The sequence below is a fragment of the Calidris pugnax genome, unplaced genomic scaffold, assembly GCF_001431845.1.
Source record: "Calidris pugnax isolate Ruff unplaced genomic scaffold, ASM143184v1 scaffold54, whole genome shotgun sequence".
Classification (NCBI taxonomy): domain Eukaryota; kingdom Metazoa; phylum Chordata; class Aves; order Charadriiformes; family Scolopacidae; genus Calidris; species Calidris pugnax.
Genome location: NW_015090864.1, coordinates 14,619,190 through 14,635,249, shown reverse-complemented (window position 1 = coordinate 14,635,249; position 16,060 = coordinate 14,619,190). Strand labels below are relative to the sequence as shown.

The 16,060-nt window shown below is 38.4% G+C and overlaps 1 protein-coding gene across 11 annotated transcripts in view; it reads right to left on the bottom strand.

Moving 5' to 3' along the window:
• Positions 1 to 16,060, bottom strand: part of ARHGAP12 (Rho GTPase activating protein 12) — a 75,529-nt gene that overhangs the window by 41,595 nt on the left and 17,874 nt on the right. For 9 of the 11 annotated variants that reach the window (XR_001412385.1, XM_014945036.1, XM_014945037.1 and 6 more), the window contains exon 3: positions 937 to 1,200. The exons of the other annotated variants lie outside the window; for them this stretch is intronic. Coding sequence is in view for 8 of the 9 variants with exons in the window: in XM_014945036.1 (XP_014800522.1) it covers positions 937 to 1,200 (264 nt within the window). In the remaining variant the exon portion in view is untranslated. The remainder of the gene's footprint in view (positions 1 to 936; positions 1,201 to 16,060) is intronic. 11 annotated transcript variants of the gene reach the window in all.

Here is a 16,060-nt window from a genome sequence, read left to right as displayed (position 1 = left end):
CAAGTTATCCAGATAAACTTGCTTTTATAGTCACTATGATTATTCCATCTCTTTAAGAATTCATGAATTAAATAAAATTCAAATTTGAAGTCATATATGCCCCTTTTTTAAAAAATACACATTTTGAAAGCATCATAGAACAGACAGAATTATTGATAGTCTGTATAAATCTAAGTACAAAAAAAATATATTTTAATTTGATGGAACTTTCAATTATGTCAGTATTTTTGATGCAGGTGGAAGGTGTTGTGGAACTCTATTGTCTGGTTTTGACTCCAGAACTCTGGAGTTCTCTACATCCATCTCGGTATGTAAATCCATCTTAATTCCTCTCTATGAAAATATTTTCTTCTATAGGAAAAACATCTCATATTTAAATTTACCACCACAGCATTGACCAACCAGTAGAAAACACCTGTATATCTTCTGCCTCTCTTTTACTGTGTATTTAAGTGATACAAATAAAAATAATTCCCATGGCCTTTTTCAATGCATCCCAATAAATCCTGCTTCTAGAAGGACTATCACACTCCCCCGCCTTCCCTCTCTCTCTCCCCCAAAAATATGCCAAACACACTGAGAAAGAGAATGCGCTCCATGTCAGAGAAGTTACAATGCTTGTCTTATTCTACTGTCATTTATAGTCCTATTAGTTTCAAAATATCTTCATTTTCCTTTACCTTTAAAAGAAAAGCTGCAATACCCGCTGAGGCATTTTTCCAACTCACTACTCTCATACACAGTTCCTGTACGCATTCTTGTACACAAAAGCAACTGAATACCTAAATTGTTTACTGCTTCATACCAAGACACATGACCAAAGAGACAAATGAAGACACTCCTTGACACCTGAAAACTCAGTGATACCAAATTCCATAGCAAAACAGCATTCATATGCATTACAGTCTCATTGCTTGTGATCTCAGAAGGAACTACCTCATGATCTGCATGGCTCTGGGAATCCCCTTTATTAATGCTTGCATCTCGGGCCCACCGCGGAGGCTTCCAGGTTCGTTCCTGTGATCCTCTGTTGTAGTAATAACAGCGTCCTGTCGTATCTTTATGGGTTTCCCATTCCCCATTTATTTGGACTGGAGCACTTGTAGGTAGTGGTGGAAGTGCAGACTGAGATATTTTCAGTTCTTGTAAATTAGCATAAACTGGTGAATCAGGCCTCCCTTGGCTTGGTGGAGTAGTTGGCTATTGAGAGAAGAAATGTATTGTTAAAGAGCAAATGAATTTTAGAATGCTCCCTTACAAATCAGAATATATTACAGTAGTAAAACAAACCAACAAACTCCCTTTTTTGTTAAGTACAAAAGTACAAAGGACAGCCACAAGATGCTGGGGCATGAAAACAGATTGTTAACTATAAGGTAAATATAACAAGCTACATTTATTTAACACTGAAACAATTTTTTAGCATTTCTCCAGATGACAGCCGATAATTACGTCTTACAATGGATTTGAAATACACTGGAATCATCATCATAATTATACGCTTGCCTTGTTGAAAAACTTCAGCTTTACAGTTCAAGTATTGCTCAGGAACTGTAAGAAATGTGATCTCGTTCAAGACAAAACATAGCACTTCTGAGATGGCACTTATTAGGCAAAGATGGTTCTCCAACCTTTCCCCCTCCCTGCTAATACAGATGATGGTGAATGTAAAGCAGCACTTTTATCTTCCCAGTGATAGTTAAACAGACAGTTCAGTTGGAAAGACGAGCACAATATTCTGACTAAGAAACTCTGGAAAACACCTGGACGGTTTACCTGTATGCCTTTCCAAACAGATGGTTATTTAAAAATATTTTAGGCAATATCACCAAGTGTTCTGATTACCGCACCCTTCTTATAGAAATTAAGTGGATATTCTTATCCACCTAATTTTATTCATATACACAAACACAAGTAAAACAACAAGTATCTACAAGAAAACAAGCCACTAATGACAATTCCTCATTAATAAATAGCTTACTAACATGAAGGCCAGCAGAAATCATGGTTACAAGTCCACAGCACTCACTGAAACCATTAGTAATTTCGAATAAGCCACTAATGTGTTTAGGAGAGAGGTGTTCAATTTTTAAAGTATAGTAAAAGTATACGAAACACACCATACAGAACGTAAGAACATCTGTTTTCACAAGAGCTGTGATGATGAGATTGTGAAAGCAGCTTGTTATTAAGCCAAATTTAGTAGTTTCCCGGTAATGCACTGCCATCTCTGTATTTTAGGGCACATTAGTTAGGCATTCTAAAGGAAGGAACTATATAATTTATACCATCCCTTCCCCCTCCTTGGTTTTAATTCAGAAGCTTTGCTGCAGGCAAGTCCTTTTGCCTCTTGTTGCATCTTTCACAGGAGAAAAAAAAACATACTGCATTACATAAAAGACCTTTTATAATGTACTTTTAAACATTAAAATCATAAGCTGCTAATCTAAGCCACATCTAATCATAAATTATCGGAGTTTGCTCAGGCAAGACAGCATGTTGTACCACACAATCAGATACAAACTGATTGCACCGTAGCTAGAACCAAATACGGGCAATATCCACAACCAAAAGGGGAAACAGCTAGAGAGGAACTTAATGAGATTAAAATGGGCATGGACTTGTTTCATGAGCCTTTAAAAGAGAAAACACAGATTACTAGATATAGCAAGTACAGTATGTTTAAGGCAAACCACAAGGGGTGGGAAAAAAAAAATTGCAGCACTGACAAAACCAGAGCACCAAAACCAATTGGTATCCTCCTCTACCTAATTCCAAGGAGAAAAAAAAAAATCTGTTACAAAGTTTGATGAACAGTAAAAGACTACTTTTCTACTATCCAAGTCTCCCCCCACCCTTTTTTTTTTTTCTTTTTGGAGGGGTTTCAAATGGCTGGCTTTGGCAGAGCTGCTCTTGAGAACACTAACAGCATAAATCACTCTACTGTGACCAAAGCACCACCCCTCTGTCCTCATGGATGAACCTCCATTCCCCAGGACAGTGGGAGAATAACCTTGATCAACTTCCAGGGGCTGCTCAAAGCCTCTTTGAGGTCCCCTCATTCAAGAGTGCTTGGGTTGGTGTTTTTTTATAGCTTGTCATTTGAAGCAACACCACACACCTGCACCGGGGAATGCACAAACCTTCAGGTTCTTCCCCTATTTCAAGGAAGTGGCAAAAGCAGCCCCATCGCGTGCTGCAGCCGGAGGCAGGGGCTTGCACAACACTCGCATCCTCCTAAAATTGCTCTTCCACACAAGACAGTAAGGAGGCTTCGCTGTCTGGCCTGCATTTGCCAGTTGCTTTTTTTGTTTTAATTAAGACAATGAAGTGCCATTATTAAAAGAACAGTTCTGTGTATTAATACAAGCGTTTCCCAGATAGAAACCCTACACCACAGAATGCTTGGTGTAGGCTTCAAAACATTTTCTCAAGCACCACATAGGAATATGGCTCAGAGGTTTCACGCTGAGGTTTTCAAGTGTTTCAGCATTATAACCAGAACAACTCCAGACAAAACTGCAGCACATGTATGTGCTGAGCCAATACTGGGAGCTCACAGCCAACGCGCTGCCACAGAACTCGGGCAACGTACTACTTAAGTTTAAAACAGTAAAGTGGTAGGAAAGCGTAATGAGGAGGTTTCTTCTGAATGCTTAGTATTTCCAAATTCAATATACCAATCTCTGGTTTTCAAGAGAAAGCCAGAACCATTGTCCTGAACAACAAACAAGACAGCTGTTCTGCCAACCAAGCCTCCAGCTACTTTCATTCCTTGTTGCTCTCTCTTCTGACAGATATCTTCAGGGAGAAACGCAGCATTTTTGAAAGGCACCTGTAAGTTAATGCTTTCAGCAAAGCCATCTAACTACAACACGCAGCTTAGCTCCTAAGTACGTCTTTGAGGGACGCAACTCTCTTATCAGGAACTATTTTAAATAACCACACAGCATACCACAATACTTCCTCATTCCTCGAGCCACGCAAGGAGGTACGCTGCTGCATCTACAGTAATGCGCAGTTCAACAGCACCCAACCTTAGCAAGGCTAATTTTGTGAAGAACTTCTCATTTATTGATGAGGAAAAAAGACAGCTTTTAGAAAGTTTCCTGAAATCGACTTCAGTGTACTTTCTACCCCAGTGTTGGCAGGAGGGTCAATCCCCCCCTGCCCTTGGGAAGAGAGAGACAGGGCCCACACGGTGTCCCTGGAGAGCTCCTGGGCCCCCCACCACAGACCCCACCACTTCTTTTAAGGTGACTGTTCTAAGGTCAAGACTGCCTTTTGCAAAAGCCTTTCATGGTTTCAAGCCAAAAAGCGTATTAGTTTAACTGTATTCCTTTCATTTACCAATGGATAAATCAGAACAGATACAGCATTACCGAGACCAAAATAGTTTCTGACCACTTCCCTGACTGTTTTCCTATAAAACCAGGCATACACAGCAAAGGGAAACTTAAATATATCCTAAGCACTAAACAGCTCTGTATGTACATGAGGACTTCCAGCTAGAACTTCACCCCTGAGCTTCGTTTTTACACTAACAAGCTCTGAATGTTCATGAATGTGGAATTAAATCTACCCAAAGAGACTCCTTGTCTTCTCACTATCAGAATCACAAGAACACATCCTTCCACATGCCCGTGCACGCACACACAAAACACCTCTACTCAAAACATTTCAACATTCATTTGCTATTTGATATGCCTTTGAGACTTACTCACGTTGCTTTCTCCTGCTAAGAAGTGAAGGGCTCTTGCTCCAAAAGCGATAAAGAAAAATTAGAAAGCAGAAATATTTCTGTGACACTACCACTTGAATGAAAATTGTACAGCCCAGTAAGCACTACAGCAACTTTATGAATATCACTGAGCTCTCTCTCCCTCAGCTCAGTAATGCTCTGTATGCTAATACTTCAGAAGTCTGTCGTATTTAAGTTCAGTCTCACAGAAAAGTCTGTAAGCACTAAATCCTTGCAAACTGGTAAGGAAGAGAGTTTCATGCAGGCGGGACAAAGGACCCAGGACCAACACACAACATTCTTCAAATAGGGACTGTACACACAGCTTTTTCAGAGCATAGTTTTCATACAGACGCTGGAGGAAGCAGATCTGTGCCTTTAAATAAAACAACCTGTTAATCATTCATGAACGAACAGTCAACATTTTCAACAAAGGCCATAGATACGCTATCGGGCCTCTGAACACTTGAACTCTGTGCAACGAAAAGCAAACGTACTATACTTCACAAGGGACTTTTCATTACCAAAATGCGTACCACCTTCCCAGAGGTTACCTTAAATTTTAACGTTACCTTATACAAATGGCTTGTTTCAGATGGCAGTATTTGTTCAAGGTTACAAAATTAAAGCAAACTTAAAAAAAAAATGTTCAGTGCACTCCAACCGGGTAAGAATCTCCGATCTCTTCCCTATCCACCACCTAAAAATGCTTTTGGCTTATTTTCATGCAACGAGAACATATTGCATAGATGATGCCAGCAATTAAGACAGAAAACAAAGTTTCCTTGAAACTGGCAATTAGCTTTTCCTTTTACAGCAGTCAAATCCAAGACAAAAACTTCTAGAACATAACAACTGCTTAAAGAACGATTGCAACGCTAGCCTGCCAAACATGACCTACCACACAATTTTTCCTCCTTTATAAATAGCTTTAGTTGTCATGCCTCTGTTAGCACCTTTTCTTAGTGTTATTAACCTGAAATGAAATGCTTCCATTGTAGCAGCATTCTGACACTAGCTTCTAAAAATGAAAAAAAAAAAAAAAATGCCTCTGTTAGCACCTTTTCTTAGTGTTATTAACCTGAAATGAAATGCTTCCATTGTAGCAGCATTCTGACACTAGCTTCAAAAAAGAAAAAAAAAAAAAAAAGCAAATCTCAACTTAAAACTCTTACGAAGTAACAAGCAACAGATTGTCCATACTCATGCAAAAGAACAACACTAGAATGAAGGAAGAGGAGGGAATACCAGCTCTTTGCAGCAGCAAGCTGAAGAAAGGAGAAGAGGCACATCCCACAGCAGCCTGAGACAGGGAACGAAGCATCCCAGTTCCCTCAACAACCGAGCCTCTTGCCAAGGAATTGCCACTGTCCTTTTAGGAAGGCCTGGGACTTCAATACCAGCTTTATTCAACAGGAATTATATAAAAGAAAATCTCAAAACCTCTACAGTTTCATTTTCATGAAGTGACAGCTTCAACTGGAATAATTATCTCATCTTCTCCTTCCTCTTTCTGTTCTTGGCTTCTATTTTTACAAACATGTTCTGGATTGTACTTTGTTTCTAACATATTCAGGCACATTTATAACTTACTGTAATACCCAAAAATCCATGAGGGGTATTTTTCAGCAAGTCCTCTACTGCCTCAGAGGTGAAGACAGAGAACCAATTTAACAAGCCAAGTTGAAATGGGAACCTAAGCAATTTGTTATGCATTTACTTTCTCTAACCTAACACTTCACTAGATAATTCACTCTGTAACTCTAAGGAACAAGTAAAAAGATGACAGTAAATATTATAAGCCTATTAATAGTTTACTAGGAATTTTGGACAACCTATAGTAATGTAAATACTATTTAATTGCATTGAAGCTCTCATGTTCAGTTGATCCGCTATTATAAAGTGATAAGAAAAAAATCAAATCGCATTGCAAAGCAGTGCAGAACTGAAATAATCCCATATAAATCACTCAAATATATTTGTATAATAAAGGTCATTCAACAGTTAAATGTTTAAAATGTCCCATTTAAAAATTAAGCAGATACATCAAAGTATTTTTTTAAATGGCTAGCCAGTAACTTTCCATCAGATTGAACAGAGTAAAAATCTGCATCTGATTTACTTTCACCAATTCTATCTTTTGGTCAATTTTGCATTTTACTTACACTGAATTACAGGCTGAGCTATTACTGTCTTCTATGTCTGGAGATATTTACATACAATTCATTGTAATATAAATACATCTATTAATATTTTGCTTTATGAAACTAGATTATGAAACAAAGAGTCTTAGTACATAGGACATCGTGTCCTGCCAGAAAGCGCTCGTGTTATTTGAGTCATTTAAGTTCCCTTCTGTTTTAGCTTTCCCATAAACACTGGAAAAAAAATCCCGAAGTTGATGAAAATATAAATCTTTCTGGTGATACTGTAATGCCTTATCAATCAAAAAAAAAAAAAAAAACCTAGATGTGTAGCAAAGAGCCTTAACCTAAATACATTCCCTTTTCTTGGTAGCCCGAAAGAAGTGACTTAAATTATTTTCATACTCATCAAGACAATGATGCATTACATTGTACTGCAAAAATCCTGCAACACAGAAAGCCAAGAGGTGGCTTCTGCCACATGCACAAGGAATTCCAAAGAGAAGCAGAGATGGGCTGCAGGAGGAGGGCTCTCTGGTACAGCCTGGGCTGTGGCACAGGGGAGCAGTTGGCTGTGTCTCCGAGTTCCAGAGACAACCCTCCTAGATCAATCTAGATCAATCATAAGGGACCGATCCATGAAAACTGATGGAAAACCCCTTTTTTTCTTGTATGCTCTACAGATTTCCTATTCGCATTTCTGTAGTGCTTATGACCATCTCAGCGAGCAAAACTATTATACATGAACTTAGGAAGTTTACAGCAATAAAAGAAAGTATATAATTGATTGAAGGATTGCAACAGTGATGTCAAATATTTTAAAAAATGGAAGTAAGATCTTACAATGGGATCCTTTGTAAAACACACACAAAGATGAGAGTGTTTACCCTACTTGTACTTCGCTACTTGCACAATCTAGCTTCTCCCTTCCATAAAAAAGCTTTTGTCTAAGGATATAGACAAAGCTGGTTTTCCTATAGTAGGAAATTTAAACACCATATGAAACGCTTTACTTCATACATGCTTACACAGAAAGCTTATCCCAATTAGGAAAGAGTGGCCAAATTTATCATGTTGAAAAGTCAGCCAGTAAATTTCCTTTACTCCTTTTTCACTCTGTCCATTTCACCATATAAAGCACTGATACTTCCAACAGACATAATGTAGTATCTGTGACCTATTTCAGAAATTTAACCACCATCATGAAAAACCTGGACATGCCATGCAGTAGTAGATTTACACTTTTTTTTTCCCCTCCCACCTTCATGAAAGTGGTATTTAGTTGGGTTTGTAGTAAGGATGTTTCAATAATACTAGTAGAATCACCAAGTTCATTCTGCATTTTAGTTTCACTGCTGAAAATTCTTGACCTCTGGGGAACGTGCAGTACATGTGAGAATGCAGATTTTTGAAGAATAAAGCTGCTAGGAATCACTTGTGATGTCTCTCAAGAATTATTTTTTTATAAAAACTAAGTACACTAACACCATAAAAACCTAACTTCTTCTCTCCAGTGGAAAACTGTCCTGTATTATGCCAACAGCTACTGCTTTTTGGAAGGGCAGTATCACAAAAGCAGAAGTTCTTCTGTTGTTTTAGAAACGTCACAGCAGAATAACCTCTTAGAGTTTCAGGAGTACTGGAGAACCCTCACTTAACAAGCCATTTACTTTTTTAACTTATTTAATCTATAGCTGTACATCTCATTTGCCTCACAGAGGTCAAAGTAATTTTTAAGACAGATTGTTAACATACTCATGGAATACTTCTATGTTGGTACCATTACAGTACTATAGGACATCTAGAAAGTTAGCTCCTATGATATATAATTGTGGGCTTGGAATGGTGTTATTTGAACTCATAATACCTGAAGGGCCAAGAAAAAGTTTCCATTAAAGTCACTTCAAACTGAATAGCAATATTTTCTACACTGTACATTTTCAAAAATACAGATCCCATAGCATTGAAGTGTACTTTTGAATGTTCAGTGCTTACACAAAGCCATGTAAAACTGGGCCCCCACAGAAAGTAAAGATATGAAAGTAAACATCACCTCCAATAAGATTCCCAAGTTACTCAAAAGTTACTGAAGTTGTATTACTGGGCAAGCTCTAAAGCCTAAAAAATAGCCTGAGAACCATTTGATCAAACAGAATGAAATATAACTATTACCATGCAAGTTACTGAAACCCCATGACTCAGAACAAAACTTATTCTACTATTTGAAAGAAAAGGAAAAAGCTAGAGCCGTTAAGAATTTAAAAACTATATATGTGTATAGTAATGGCTCTCTTTCCAAACATTAATTCTTTTTTTTTAAATAAACAGAATGATTTGCAAGAGACAGTTCTATAACACAGCAGTCATCAAATCTGGGTTCCGTCAGAAAGGGTATTTAATTCCAAACACTTGACAAGAAAACACAGAACTCCCACACAGTTTACAGCTGTTGTCCTTTTACTCTGCTGTAAAAGCAGATTTCACTTGTGGGAAACTCTGCTTTACTAAATGTTGCTTGTTGCAGCAAATTCTGTAAACGTTTGTCATGCTAGTATTTCTTTGTTAGGTGTTCGAATAGCTTCAAAATATCTTCTTGAGTTTATGAACTGCATCGTTTACAAGTTTTTAATAACATATACATCTGCAGAACTTCCCCAGTATTCAAACAGTATGAGAAATGCTAATGTATCAATACCCTTACTGGTATACTGGAAACATGTTATGGGAATAAACTGAGGCGACAAACCCCAATAAATAACAGAGCTAACCAGCCTAGGAAACAACCATGGTATAGTATGAAATCAGATAATAAACCGATTTCTGTTGGCTTGCCTTACTAATATATTACAAAGAATATACTCTGTTGTGTAACCGGTAGGCTCTATCCTTTCCCGAGCAGCCAGGCAGCTGCACTTCACACAGTTTAATGGGCAGCTGCCACCCTCCTCATCTGAGCTTTCCCTGAGCTTATTATTTGCAACTACTGTTCCCAAGGTCCTGCACTACTCGTGTGCCCCAAATCTCCAGCGGGGAGTTTCCTTGATTAGGATGTCCCACTTGGGAAGGAACAGACAATCCCTTCAGAAAACAGCCAGTGTAGCTACTTACATTAACTTCCATAAACACTATATTTAAAAGACTGAGAAACGAGTTTCAATACTGCCCAATTCATAAAATGAGAGTAACATCTGTAAAGTATGTTCTAGGGATCCTCACCTGCCTTACAATTCCAAAATATATGATTTGAAGAACTACTTTTTCCATAGTGTCATGCTAGCTCTATACCTCTACAAACCAAAAATCAAATTATACACCCAAAGTCCAGAAACATTATGACAAAACCTGCCCATCAAGTATTTCATTCATACTCTAACATAAAATAGACCTAGGTTAGGGAATGCACTGTGTTTGCATGGCAAGGTTTTGGTAGCAGGGGGACTACAGGGGTGGCTTCTGTGAAAAGCTGCTAGAAGCTTCCCCTACATCTGAGAGGGCCAATGCCAGCCGGCTCCAAGACGGACCCACCGCGGGCCAAGGCCGAGCCTGTCCTGACAGGAGAGCAGGACCTTCTCTTTCAAAACCTGTAGGCTCTGAGGGAGGTTTAGCTGCATCATTGAAGCCCAAAGGCGGCTGGGAGAAGGAATTATCTTCAAACATCTAAAAAGGAGTCAGTCAGAGACAATAATAAGCAAAGACTTGTCTATTTCTGCCAGGGAGAGGGAAAAAAAAACCTGGCTAAATTAAAAGAGTTACTTACATACGGAGAGAGGCAAAGTACAAGAAATGAAACCTTGCAACAGCCTTATTAGGAAAACAGGGAACTTTCCTTGAAGGTTTAAGTGCATGTTAGTCAACAACTTTCAATAGCTCTTTTGGTATTCCTGCTTCTGTCCCTATGCAGTGAGAAAGAACCGCATTGGGGTTCTTCTCTATTTTTATTACTCTCAGAAGGTTCTGTATAGCTTCACACATTCACATCCCTCATCCTGGAAGGCAGCGCATTCACATCTGAGGTTAGAAACAAATGGAGCAAGCTATTAAAAATGTACAGTAAGAAGCCGTTTTATTGTACAAGTATACGCAGCTGAAATGTTGGGCTTAAGTCCTTGGTTTTTTTCCTAAGAAAAATCAACAGCCTGTAAGGACAAACTACAGTACCACAGTGATCAGAGCATTAAAGAACATACCTGAAGTAGCAGAGTCCTCATGCCATCAAAGGAAGAAAGAAGTATTCCAAGTACATCAGTCAGAGAATAACAAGGTTTTTTTAAGCTGAACAAGGACAGCTCTTCCCATCACGTCAGAGTACAGAGCACACCAGCAGTATGAATGAGCAAAGAGAGAAATACAATTTTGCTCACTAGCTCCTCTTTGAATGAAAAAACCTCATCTTTGAAGAAAGTATTTCTGCTAGTATTTTGAGAAAAACTATTTTAACATAAAATGCAATACATACAATACTTTACAGATGCAATATAGAATAAATCATTTTCCTTACAGCCACCCAACCCCTTCCAACCACAGGAAAAAGGGTATCATACCGATGGCTGATGCACCTACAAGATAAAACTTGATGACAACTTTACTCATAATGACTCTCTCAGGCAACAGGTAAACCAAGGTAACTGCCAAAATAAGCACATTTGGGGAGCTCAGCTGTTGCACAGACAGTAAGACATTCACCAACTCTGGCAAAGCTAAAGGCCTTCTACCAGTCTGTGTGGACAAGCACAAAAAAATGCATATCACTCTGCATCCAATATGTTACCTTACAGAATTAGAAAGAAAAGGGATACTTTTGCCACAGATGTCATCAAATGAGATGGAATGGAAAGTGTAGTGAAGCAAAGGACAAATATATAGTCTTAGCTATGTTAGGATGCTATGTCTGTCAATTTTTATTTTCTTTTTCTGTAAGAAAAATAGAAATGGTACACTGTTGAAAGTGCTTATAGTGACTCTTGCAAAAATCAAGAAAAAAACATATTACTAATATTAACTTTTAGTAGAAAAACCTGGGTCAGGTATGGTGGGAATATCTTAGTCAATTTAAGCAAGATGCTATATTTTCCTGTCCTTTGCAAACCTCCAGTGTATACCAATACTTAAAATAAGTTACAACCCAGAAGAGTTACAAAACATCCAGAAACACACCAGTAAGAAAAGAGGAGATTCCCCCCCCCAATATAACAGCTGAGGACAATTTTCTTCAACCTGTAACAAAACTGATGTGGATAAAGCAAGAAGTTTCCACTTGATCTAGTCTTGCTTTCAATTTCAGACACTCCCACAGATCCAAGAGATGAGTTTTGGAGAATTGAGCTTCTCAGATTTCAGAAAAGTAAGGACATGACCCCATGCACTCAGTCACATCAACCCTGTAGTGATTCCTGTCATGCTCACTGATGTGGCTAACCTGAAATATTAATAAGCTAATACCTAAATAATAACCAGACAGGAAAATATACACAACACTATACTTCCTGGGATTAATATATACATTTTTCAGAGCAGGTAAGTTCAACAATGGACCAACCCACTTTTATGTTCAGAGATGACCACAAAGACAGTGAAATCATCTCTACACTAAAAAGCCTTCCAGCGTAGAATTCAAGTCACCTGAAGCAGTATCCTGAAACATGCCAGACAACTGGAAATGCTTGTGCTCCAGTTATTCTTCCTTGACTATGAATTATCACTTCACAGCCCTCAGAAATGGAACTGGTAAGTCAATTCTCAGGTACAATTTGCAAGAAAAATCCCCCAAATATCATGAGTTGGATGGCAAACCCCACAGCAGTTTTGCTGAGACCTGTGGCCCTGTCCCCCTGGTTCACTTTCACAGCTGCAGCGCTGACAGGAAACTTCAAGTCACTTCTCTTCCCTAAGAAATTGCAAATAAGCAAATGATGAAACGAGTTGCATTTTGTAATACAAAATAGAGGACTTGCAAACTAAGTGTTGGCTTTAGGGCATTTTAAGCTTCTGGGTAACTGTAGCGCAATCTAAACTTCAGCATTTCTCTCTTCAGAAGCAGTTAGTTTTCATTTTTGCAGTTCAAATGTCATTTTAGTGTGGCCATCAGGATAAAAAACAAAATTCTGTGGATTGCGTGCTACAGTAACTGAGAAAGAACCACAAAATAGCGTCAGTGCATATGGCCTATAGTATGTCTATACTATAAAGAATTGGTGAAGCAACTAAGGCACTGTCACATGGTCTAGAAACTTACTTTTTCTTTATTAAAATATCCTTTGCATAATAACAAATAGAGTCCTCAACAACAGATTAAGCCTATCTCCAGAAGCTCAGGACAGCCATCCACCCTCAAAAGCCAAAACTATATTGAAGTATCTCCCCTCCTTCAACAATTTCCCTTAACGTAACAGTTATGGGTTTCACACAGAAAATCACTGTATGATGTTCGCTGATATACGTGTTACAGAAGAGATTATCAGAACAGGTTCTAATGGTGCCTTATGTCCTACATGAACAACTGAGCAATTCAAGTTAAAAAAATAAAAATAAATCAAATCTTAACATTCAACTGAAAATTATGACAAAGTAAAAAACAACTTAAAAAACACTTAAAGTATCTCCACTGCCAGGGTAGTATAACTACTGGTGAACAGGCAGCCATATGGATTTTAGTAGTCAAGCACCATGAGAATCAAGAGGTTACAGGCTCACTCCATAGAAAAGGTACCAGATTTTAAATAAGAAATTAAGTCCTTTGAGAATTAGCATGTCATCAAAATTTCAGTAATCAAATTAAAATACATGTTTTATTTTCTGACTCCTCAGATAGGATATACCACCACTCCAAGTACTTCCAACTGTACACTGGATGAAAACTGAAATAAAGGAAGGTTAAACAGCACAGAATGCCAGCCAAGGTCCTCATAACAGACTTCAGGATTATTTCTTTTAGGCACCCACTTTAGGGAGGTATATTGAAGAGAAAACATTTATAGATTAAACTGATCATTAACGTGGTCAACAGAAATATTTTCTCTGTTTCACTGTAACTTTTTCTAAAATTTTCAGTATAAATCAGACCATGAAGTTAGTCACAATTACCCCCAGCTGTGTAACAGGACCCAAAAATCAAAAAGAAAGAAAAAAAAAAAGAAAAAATGCACACTTATTCCAGCTTCCTGTACTGATTTCATTCCTTCAGACAAGTATCAACAACTAATTGTAATTAAATGTTTAGCAGAAATCCCCCTGCTTGTTTGCAGGTCCTTCTCATACAAAGTTTTCATAGTATGAAAGGCCTGTTATAAAGAGCTGAAACAAAGTCCAGCCTGCCAGAAATCAGGGGGAGAGGAATAAAACATTTTGGTATTTCAAGTAAAGGCTCCATCTCCAAAGGCCTGCTGTCACGGTTAGATTAACCCAGACAGGGTCTGCTAAAGATGCATTGATCATAAAGATGACATCTGCTCTTCCCACGTATGGTACTGCATTCAAACTAGAGCCATCCCAACGACGAGCTGCACTGCTGGATTAAGACTGTAAAAACCTCTCCCAAAGTCTGGCTCCAGGAGCGAGATAAGACCCTCAGATGTAAGAGAAATGAGTGAACACAGCTGTAAGTGAACCAGATCCTGCAATAAAAATAGGAAGCTGTGTTCTTCACCACATCCCTGCCTGGTATCAAGGTGAGAAATTGGGAAACACAGAGACCCTTCCTGCTTCTCCCACGATTATAAGGCTGTGACCAGTTTCACAAATTATTAGAAGTAGTAAAATAAACTGAAATAATCATACTGGCTTTCTGCCATGGAACACCATTTTTCACAGCTAACAACTAAAAATGAAAATGGTCCCAATCCCTAGATATCAGAGATCCATTTCAATTAATCAGTAAAATGAAGATGTTCTTAAATTGCCCTAAAAAAAAAGTATAAAATAGAACTGCCTCTAAAGGAAAAGGCAGAGAGGAGAAAGTCAGATTCAAGTATCTGGCACTAGCCCTCTCTGAAACATACTGCTGATGGTTGGAGTGAAAGAGGCCACCCTAAGCCCCTGTGCACTCCACACCCCCACTTACAAAGCGGGTCCTAAAATAGTGGAAGGTAATTTAAAAAAAAAAAAAAAACAACTCACAAAAGTTTGGTGTTTTTTTTGACTGAAGTACGATTTACAAAGTCTTCTGACAAATGTTAAACTTCAGCAAAATTAAGAGAGTATTAAGAGAGTACATTAAGATGGACTAATTATACACATGCTTTGTTGCCAGGAATCTATTTTATAGAATATGCTAGAATTATGTCAAAAGCCTTCATGTAAGAAAACTTTCATTAGGAAAGTTACCAGCACTTAGTACACAGGAATGCATTTCTGGTATTCTTGTTATATACAATGTGAGGGAGTTTAGAAAACGCTGTCAAACTTCATTAAGTGGAATGTTATGCTACTTAAAATTACTAAAACATTCCAGGCTTTTTTGACTACCCTATGCAATAAAGCAAACCTATTAGCAGTACATTATAGCTGAGATGGCAGGAATTTGCTAATAGTTTCGTGCTGATGAAGCAACAGGCTGCAAGCGGTGCCCAGCCGCGGCCCCCGGGCTGCTCAATTCCAACCCCGTGCTCAGCAGCCGGCGGATCAGCTGGAGCCACCAGCCTGTGGAGAACATTCTCACTGAGACTACAACCATATAATAAAGTATTGCAGCACTATCTGCCAAGCTATCGGGGAAAAAAAATGCTTCTAAGGACATGTATGCACTAAAAAAATCTCTAGGCTGAAGTCTATAGTGAAGCTCAGCACATAAAGCTGTTGTTGGAGCTGCTGAAAAGCAGCTGTTCAGCTGCAGAAAGCACAGGTTGGATGCAAGTGGAACTTTCTGGGAGTCTCCAAGAAAAATATATACAAGGGTAAAGGGCATGTTATTTTTCTACTGCGGTCAATGGTAAATGATGCACCTTCAGATGTCTGTTGCGTGCGTTTGATGATTTAGCTACAGCAGAGTATCACAAACAAGCGGTAGTTAAAGCATTACTGTTTCTAGAAAAAAAAAAACAGTAGTTTGCCATGAACGAAGCAGGCAGAAAACCAAGCGTACTTAAAATGACTCTATACAAGAATACTTTGCCATTGATCTCTATGCTGTTTTCCAGAGACATTTCCATCGATCTCCTCTAAAAAGGTGGATTATGGACCA